This window comes from Erpetoichthys calabaricus, chromosome 3 (assembly GCF_900747795.2).
Source record: "Erpetoichthys calabaricus chromosome 3, fErpCal1.3, whole genome shotgun sequence".
NCBI classification, from domain to species: domain Eukaryota; kingdom Metazoa; phylum Chordata; class Cladistia; order Polypteriformes; family Polypteridae; genus Erpetoichthys; species Erpetoichthys calabaricus.
Genome location: NC_041396.2, coordinates 239682693 through 239692669, shown reverse-complemented (window position 1 = coordinate 239692669; position 9977 = coordinate 239682693). Strand labels below are relative to the sequence as shown.

The 9977-nt window shown below is 35.9% G+C and overlaps 1 protein-coding gene across 1 annotated transcript; it reads left to right on the top strand.

Annotated features, from left to right (window-relative positions):
- The first annotated feature begins 450 nt into the window (after positions 1 to 450).
- LOC114649477 (trace amine-associated receptor 4-like) lies at positions 451 to 1707 on the top strand. Its single transcript, XM_028798966.2, has one exon. It carries the CDS (start codon positions 515 to 517, stop codon positions 1517 to 1519), a length of 1005 nt encoding a protein of 334 aa, XP_028654799.1. The 5' UTR covers positions 451 to 514; the 3' UTR covers positions 1520 to 1707.
- Positions 1708 to 9977: the final 8270 nt, after the last annotated feature.

Sequence of the window (9977 nt, the reverse complement as noted above, 5' to 3'; positions counted from 1 at the left end):
TATAAAAGAGGTCCCAGGTTTCTACAAAGAGTAATATTAAATATAAAAAAGAACATGTGTACTTTAAAGCAACAAGAAATAAAATCTTGTGAAATCTTCTAAAAGTGTAAACAAATTAGAATAGAAGCAAATTTAAAGGAAACAGTACAATGGCACTATGTATGAACATTCTTACGGAGTTTAAGTGAATTTGTCTTCAGGTGCTATGGTTTTGCTCTAAAAGTCAGTGGATAGATACTCAGTTAAAACTAGCCAAGTCTGTGTTTCATCTTTGTTTCTCTTTCTATTTGTTCCATGTGATTATTATAGTAACACTAAAAACTGTATTTATAAACATATATCACCCTGACTTTGTTCAGAATAATCAAATTATCTTTATGTTATACTGTATATAGTAAATATTACATGAATGTCCTTCTTTTCATTTCAGTCTTGCTTCTGCATCTTCTAATTATGCATGTGTGAATAATCTGCTTTGCAATTCATTACATGTGCATAATCTAGCATTACTGCCATGGAGGAAGTTGAATATTGCTTCAAAAATGTGAACAACTCCTGTATAAAGGTTTCCAGATCATTGGGAGTTAGAGCTGCAATGTATGTAATTCTTATGTCAATTACAATAATCACTATTTGTGGAAATCTGATTGTAGTAATATCCATAACTCATTTTAGACAGCTGCATTCACCAAATAATTTCCTTGTCTGTTCCTTAGCAACAGTTGACTTTTCACTGGGAATATGTGTGTTACCTTTTGCTATTATGAGAACAGTTGAAACATGCTGGTATCTTGGGCCAGTTTTCTGTCAGCTCTTACTATGCACTGATAATTTGCTTTCATATGCTTCAATTTTCCATTTATGCTTCATTGCTATTGATCGGTATTATGCAGTGTGCAATCCTCTTACCTATACAACAAAGATCACATTTAGAGTGGTTTACATATTCATAGGTATTTCATGGATACTTCCAACAGTATTTAGTTTTGGTTTAATTTACACTAAAGCCAATGTTCAAGGTATTGAAGATTTGGTTGTGATTTTGTCTTGTGAAGGTGGTTGTATATTAATGTTTAATAAGTTATGGGCTGTATTGGCATCAGCAGTATTTTATATTCCATGTGTGATTATGATATCTATTTATGCAAAAATTTTCACTGTTGCAAAAAGACAAGCCAGAATGATAAAAAATATGGAAGAGAAAATTTCAATGGAAGAAAGAAAAAGCAGAGAGAATCAAAAAAGAGAACAAAAGGCTGCTAAAACACTTGGAATAATTGTTGGGGTTTTTTTACTTTGCTGGCTCCCTTATTTTATTGATGCTCCTATTGACGTATATATCAATTTTGCAACTCCAACAGTTGTATTTGATAGTTTTGCATGGTTTGGATATGCAAATTCTGCCTTTAACCCATTGATATATGCCTTTTTTTATCCTTGGTTTCGCAAAGCCCTTAAGCTTCTTATAACATGCAAAATACTGAGTCAGAATTCATCAAACATCAGATTGTATATATGAAAGAATTGTCACCTTTTTATGACTGCAAAAGCGTAGACTTACATATTTACTGGAAAGAGTTAAATGTATTTAGTTTTGATGGACAATATAGAAAATGTGAGTTGATTCCTGAAATCAGTAAGACAGATGCCTTTGGCATTTAATACTACAGATCACAATTGTGGCTTAATCTAACACATTTATGACAGGTAGAATTTCCGTAAAAGAAGAGTAAGACTAAGAGCAGCAAAGTGTGGGTGATATGCATATTTCTTCATTTTATTCCATACACTGATTATTTTTTGCATCTTTTACATCTTTGTGTTCAGAAGTAATAAATACTGCATGAAGATAACCATGGGGGCAGAACCAAGGATCAAATGGTGGAAGTTGAAAAAGGAAGAATGCAAGGTTGAGTTTAGGGAGAAGGTGAGACAGGCACTGGGTGGTAGTGAAGAATTACCAGACAGTTGGGAAACTACAGCAGATGTAGTAAGGGTGACAGCAAGAAGGGTGCTTGGCATGACATCTGGACAGAGGAAGGAAGGAGGAAAAGGAAACGTGGTGGTGGAATGAGTAAATACAGGAGAGTATACAGAGGAAGAGGATGGCAAAGAAGAAGTAGGATAGTCAGAGAGATACAGAAAGTAGATAAGAGTACAAGGAGATAAGGCACAAGGTGAAGAGAGAGGTGGCGAAGGCTAAAGAAAAGGTGTATGATGAGTTGTATGAGAGGTTGGACACTAAGGAGGGAGAAAAGGACCTGTACCGATTGGCTAGACAAAGGGACAGAGCTGGTAAAGATGTGCAGCAAGTTAGGGTAATAAAGGATAATGATGGAAACGTTCTCACAAGTGAGGAGAGTGTGTTGAGAAGATGGAAAGAGTACTTTGAGAGGCTGATGAATGAAGAGAATGAGAGAGAGAGAGAGAGAGATAGAGAAGAGGTTGGATGATGTGGAGAGAGTGAATCAGGAAGTGCAACGGATTAGCAAGGAGCAAGTAAGGACAGCTTTGAAGAGGATGAAGAATGAAAAACCCGTTGGTTCAGATGACATACCTGTGGAAGCATGGAGGTGTTTAGGAGAGATGGCAGTGGAGTTTTTAACCAGATTGTTTAATGGAATCTTGGAAAGTGAGAGGATACCTGAGGAGTGGAGAAGTGTACTGGTGCTGATATTTAAGATTAAGAGGGATCTGCAGGACTGCAGTAACTACAGGGGGATAAAATTGATGAGCCACAGCATGAAGTTATGGGAAAGAGTAGTGGAAGCTAGGTTAAGAAGTGAGGTGATGATTAGTGAGCAGCAGTATGGTTTCATGCCAAGAAAGAGCACCACAGATGCAATGTTTGCACTGAGGATGTTGATGGAGAAGTATAGAGAAGGCCAGAAAGAGTTGCATTGCGTCTTTGTGGACCTGGAGAAAGCATATGACAGGGTGCCTTGAGCGGAGTTGTGGTATTGTATGAGGAAGTTGGGAGTGGCAGAGAAGTATGTAAGAGTTGCACAGGATATGTATGAGGGAAGTGTGACAGTGGTGAGATCTGGAGTAGGAGTGACAGATGCATTCAAGGTGGAGGTGGGATTGGCTCAGGTTGAGCAGACCCTGGAGAGGTTGAGATATGCTCTAGAGAGGAGAGGAATGAAGGTCAGTAGGAACAAGACAGAATACATTTGTGTAAATAAGAGGTAGGTCAGTGGAATGGTGAAGATGCAAGGAGTAGAGTTGGCGAAGGTGGATGAGTTTAAATACTTGGGATCAACAGTACAAAGTAATGAGGATTGTGGAAGAGAGGTGAAAAAGAGAGTGCAGGCAGGGTGGAATGGGTAGAGAAGAGTGTCAGGAGTGATTTGTGATACATGGATATCAGCAAGAGTGAAAGGGAAGGTCTACAGGCCGGTAGTGAGACCAGCTATGTTATATGGGTTGGAGACGGTGGCACTGATCAGAAAGCACTAGACATAGCTGGAGGTGGCAGAGTTAAAGATGCTAAGATTTGCATTGGGTGTGACGAGGATGGACAGGATTAGAAATGAGTACATTAGAGGGTCAGCTTAAGTTGGATGGTTGGGAGACAAAGTCAGAGAGGCGAGATTACGTTGTTTTGGTCATGTGCAGAGGAGAGCTGCTGAGTATATTGGGAGAAGGATGCTAAGGATAGAGCTGCCAGGCAAGAGAAAAAGAGGAAGGCCTAAGAGAAGGTTTATGGATGTGGTGAGAGAGGACATGCAGGTGATGGGTGTAACAGAACAAGATGCAGAGGACAGAAAGAAATGGAAGAAGATGATCCGCTGTGGCAACCACTAAAGGGAGCAGCCGAAAGAAGAAGAAGAAGAAAGATAACCATGCATAAGATTAATCAATACTGGACATGTATTAAAAAATAGGCCCTAAGCAGATTCTCTTAAATTTTGTTTTGTCATGATACATTCACTGGAAGAACCACACAGAAGGAAAAACACACATATTGCTTTATTTATAGAATTTTCACTCTTTTATTAACTATGAATGTAACTGTTAAGATAATTTACTGGATTAATATTATTTTGCTGATCATTTCTATCTAAATTAGTTGAATGTAAGGACTGTATAAAGATGTTTCTGATAAAAACAATTTTGTTGGAAATCTTTTTTGATAAATTCTGTATTAGTTTTTAAAATTGATTTCAAGCCATTTAATATGTTTACAATAGAAAAATATCCAACTTAAAATGTACTGAATTTTGCAAAAAAAGCTAAACAAAATCAATCTATAGCTGGTTTAGAAAACTCCCCTTTTGATTTTGTAACCTTTACTTCATGTTAATGACTAACCAGGCATATTCTATGATGTGATGATAGGGTATTAAAGTGTTTGATAGTTTACACAGTTGCAGGCAGAAGATGAAGCACAGACACAAATCACTTTTTTGTATTTCTCTTGATATGTCTTTGTTGTTTTCTTCTGCAGAATATATAAGGAGCATGAGTCCCATAAAATAAATTCTTCAGATACTTCAAAGCTAAATTGTCACTTCTTGTTCTTTACTGTTTACTTTGCAAAAATATTTAACCTACTATTTTCATGACTAGTTTCTACTAGTCACTAAGGAATTTAATTTTTATTCCTAGAAGAACCTGTTTAAATACCAACTCTGTGTCAAAGTGTGGCAACTACATTGAATATTGAAGAATTATTCAAGAGTCATATATTTAAAAAGACCAAACCCAGTGTCAAGTGCCACACCATATTTACCCTACGGGCAACAGATCAAAAAGGATTATTGGTGACACATCCATGTTCAGTACCTGAAATTCCCAGTGTGAATTTTGTAATATTAATGCAGAATTTGTTCTTAATCAGCTTTTATTTGTGCCATTGTGTACTGGAAGAACAATACTATTTGACACACTTAAACCTTGTCACATCCTAATCTAAATTCTCTTAAATTGAAAACAGTCAGTTTACATACAGAGACTCTTACCTAGTAGTCCAGTAATCTGTGTAGTTGCTTATCTCTGTATTTTCTCTAGTACTGTTTCACCTCTTTTGGTATTAGTAGACCACAACATAAAATAATATTCCAGATTATGGTTTATAAGTGTTGGGTACATTTTAAAAAGGTCTCCTTTGATTTATAATCCTCATAGTATACTTTCTTACCCAACTACTAACTTTATCTTAATCAATCTGTATACTGTCTAGGTATGGACAGTGATTAAGCAAACAGGACTTCTGAGTCTTCCCACAAGGAATATTTTCAATTTTTAGACCAAAATCATTAGGTATGTTTATATTTTTGAAAGCTTTAGTGTGGAAATTTCTATATATTTATATTTAACTTAATACTATCATTTATCTTCATCTAGTCAATTAAAATAATGGTATGTTCTGAATAGCATAATTAAAACCAGAATGATATTGTCACAGTATCAGCATTCAGTAGCCAAGCTGAAAATGGGTGAGGGAATTTGAGGGAGGGGGAGTTTGAGGGACTTTCTTTACTGGTTAACTCAAACTTCAGTATTACAATGTTAAGCAAGGACACGTACTTTGGTAAATTAGCCTAACTGAACACATTTTGTCACTTAAACCCACACTTTATAAACCTCCATACGTTCTGCAGAGTTTTTCTCAGTGCCCTAAATGTTTCCTTCATTACTTTCCATGTGGCATTTTGTTAGGAAAAGCAGACAAAGGCTCAATCTATTGCAAAAAACCTTCTGCTATGCGCAAATAGCACAGACCTAAAACTGCAGCCACCTTCTGAAAGGTGAAAGAAAGAAAGAAAGAAAGAAAGAAAGAAAGAAAGAAAGAAAGAAAGAAAGAAAGAAAGAAAGAAAGAAAGAAAGATGAACCAGTGATTATACTGTCACCCATTGAAGCACATTATTAAATGTCTATCAATAAATTACAGTAAGGAAGAACAAAAATCACACAAAGACATCTGTATGAGGAATGCACAATATCTGTACTAGTGACAAAAATGGAAGAGCCCTGGGATACCTTAACTAATAAGTTATAAAAGGATTTATACTATGTCGATGAGACTGTGACAGAGGGTAAAATTTATAGATTAATCATTATGGCTGAACAATTAGTTGGTATTAGGAAAAATTAGCAGTGCCGTCACATATTTACAAAAAATACAATACGGCACCATATGACTGATGCAAAGACTTGTTGCATCTTGTGTAGCTTCTGGCCACTTCCTGACAATGTTGTTGTCTCCATATAATTTTCACATTCAAGGAAGGAAAACCATTCATCCATTTTTCTAAACCCACTTATCATGAGCAGGGTAGTGGGAAAGCTGTAGCTTATCTCAACAAGCGTTATGTGTAAGGCAGAAACAATCTTTGGACATGAAGCCAGTGAATCACAGCAAAGGAAACCCTTTTCTACAAATGCAGAATCAAGGTTCAACAAGTAGGCTGATCATACTGTATTTGAAAACTCACAAATTGCACATAATTAAATTGACAGTGTTAAATGGTTCCTTTAACACTATAAGAGTTAATTAAAGAACTGAGCCATATTTACACGTAAAGGGTTTATTTAACACTATTTCATTGTGGACAAAACCTTTGTTGCTGGAGGGCCATATACTGTTGTGACAAGAACAACACTTACATTACATCCACTTACACTGTTACACTGCATCCATTGAACAGTATCATCTCCAGACAGAGGAGCAGCTTCAGCAACAGACTGCTGTCACTGTCCTGCTCCACTGACAGACTGAGGAGATCGTTCCTACCCCACACTATGCGACACTTCAATTCCGCCCGGGGGAGTAAAAGTTAACATTATACAAAGTAACTGTCTGTTATACCTGCATTTTTATCACTCTTTAATTTAATATTGTTTTTTATCAGTATGCTGCTGCTGGAGTATGTGAATTTCCCCTTGGGGATTAATAAAGTATCTATCTTTCTATCTATCTATCTTAGACATCATAAAGGTTTGGGGCAGCCACCCATATAATGTGCCTTGGCTGCAAAAAGGTATTTTTAAAGGTTGTGGGTTGTTCACTCGACTAAGTCCAAAACAGAACTGCAATATTGATTCAAGATGGTGGCTTTAAAGGCCATTGTAGGAAGTGACATCATCAGGGCTGGAAGTGGAAGTGGCATCATCAGAGGCGGAACCTGAAGTGACACCATCAACGGCACCGGAAAGCGGAAGTGATGTCATCAAGGGCACCAGAACCCTGTAGGATTTCCCGAGAATGGTCTGCAAGGGATTGAGAAAGACAGTTAGTGCACCCCTTCGCCCCCTGGTCAGACATGGAATTGCATTGGAATTGCATTATTCAGGCCCTTTAGTTGACTCCTACTCGCACATGTGTGATACTCTATAGTAGTGTAAAGAGCTGAATTTGTTTGATGCTAGTTAGAGGCACAGAACACAGACATGAGCAGAAAGTCAACTCAGCTGGCGCTTATTTTTGCTGTTGCACATTCATGTTCCAGTTTAAAAAATCTCCTTTTTTAATTTTTTGCCTCCTCAGTTCTCCCACAGCCCTCACACAGCGAATCAAAATATACAAAGCGCTACTGTTAAGGTAAATGTTGTAGTAAATTTAAAACACAAAGAACATTCAAACATTAAACTTAGAAATGTGTAATTACTTCACAAATTACTTAAATTAGAACTTTATCTGTAAAATATGATTCTACATTATGGTGCTTTGACTGTCATGCAAATACAAACATTGGAAACTGAGCAGTGTACTGAAGACATAGTCATTCCTATCTCCCATAATATTGTAAAAAGAATGGGGCAGAGAACACTGCCAATTGCTTTAACTTTGTGTGGAAGGTTGGTGTGTAAATGTGTTATCTAAAAAAAGCAAAACAAAAAATCTTTTTACTATTTATTCCTTGCTTTAGCTTAATGTAAATATAATTGAAATTCTAAATGTTATTCAAAGGTTATTCAGAGGGAGCAACACTAATCTTAAACATTATTTTCTAGCCAGGAATTGTACAACATTTTCAAAGAACATGAAAGTATATGAAATATCACCTGAAGCATTATTTAAATATAGAAGAACATTACCTGCACATAAAGATGCGCCAAGCAAAGTAATAGGAGGTATAGTATATAATGAATGGATTGCAATAGCAAATTACTGCTAGCATTTCCTGAGTCGAGAGGACATAGGACATGCTTGGCAACAGACGCTTTGCTCAGTGGTTCTTTGGCTACAGAACATTTTGTGTAATAAATATTTTATGTTATTATTCTTTTTAACCTTTTTTATACAAACTGAAGGTCTCTTGTGGGGCTTTTTGCTTTTGGCACTTTAAAATATATTACCTACACTCTAAAAAGAGAAAAAGGGCTCTTTTTGATTTAAGGTAATTTTAGTAGTTATAATGAACTATATTAATATGTTTGTTCACCTAACGTAATTTTTTGCCTTACTTCAAATTGAAAAACCTTGCTGTCGCTTAATGTAACTTCTTCTATTTAGTCTAAAGCAAAAAATCGCTTTGGAGACCTTGCCGGCTCCGACCCCTGTGATGTCACGTCCGGGCTCGCACCAATGGCAGAAGACCTACATGAGCCCGACCCTTTTGACTTCACTTCCTGTCTCCCCCTTTAAAAGCCTCCACCTTTTCCCTATTCCCTCAGTTCTGTTTAGACTCGGTTTTGTGCACATCAGTGCTGCATTATTTTGAAAAGCAACTTTGCAGCCAGGAAACCAAATTATACGGGTGGCTGCTCCAAACCTTTATATGACTCTGTCTCGAGTTTTATGTATACTATATAATGTTATGTAATGTTCAAAATATAAGGTGTATTTAATATATGTATATATAATTATTTCAAATATATACTTTATGTATAATTTATAAACATTTTTTGTGAAAAGCTTATAAAATATATTGTGTATTTAATATGTATATATATGTATTTTTTGTGAAATGTTTGTTCTGAATATTTACAGAAAAAACATGTTCAAGGAATGACCAAAAAATTGATTTTTGTGTTGCAAATATTCAGTAATAAATCTACAAGAGTTTTGCTATAGCTGGTTCAGTAACATTCACCACCATTAGATCAGTTTAAAAACATGTTTCATGTTTGAAGGCACTGTACAAAATGTAGCACTAATTAAAATAAATTTGCTTCCATTGTTTAAAGTAAAACATTGTTGTGGTTTGTTTTATTAAAAACAATTTCACCCTAACAGTGAATTCAACACCATATAAAGAACTTATTTAGTTGAGTCCAATTAAGAATTTAAGTTGGCATTACAGTGAATACAATAATGGACAAAATTTTAATTTGAGTTCATCCATCCATTATCCAACCCGCTATATCCTAACTACAGGGTGACCGGGGTCTGCTGGAGCCAATCCCAGCTAACACAGGGTGCAAGGCAGGAAACAAACCCCGAGCAGGGCGCCAGCCCACCGCAGTTAATTTGAGTTTTTAAAGAAATTTGTTTTAACCTTTTCAAAAGCTTGAATAAAAGCAAAAAAATGTATTTAGCTCAAACCAAACTCAAATGAATTAAGTTTACTCAAATACTTTTTAAAATTTGAAAGAAATCAATTAAATTGCTTGTTACCTTGTGAAGTAATTTATTTAGGTTGATTCAACAAAACATTTTTTACAGTGTAGTTACCTATTTTGAGGAACGGCTTGCTAGCTACTCTGGAGGCCTCATTTTGTGATTTTGTCAAGAGAACAGAATGTAGTGCCAAATGAGAAAAAACAATGCCTCTTTTGTAGCAGTACTACATATGCAGAATTGCATTAATTGAAGAGATCCTTGAATGCTGTGGATAGCTATTTTTGAGATTAATGTGATGTCCTGGATGATTTTGTTTGTCTATGATTGTACTCCTTCATACATACAATTTAATAAAAGGTGTCATTTTATTTGACTTCTCACTACATACATATAATTTAAAAGACATCCAAGATGACACTGTTTGAGGCATCATGTTTCCTAGCAAGAATTAAAGATTTGGGTGAA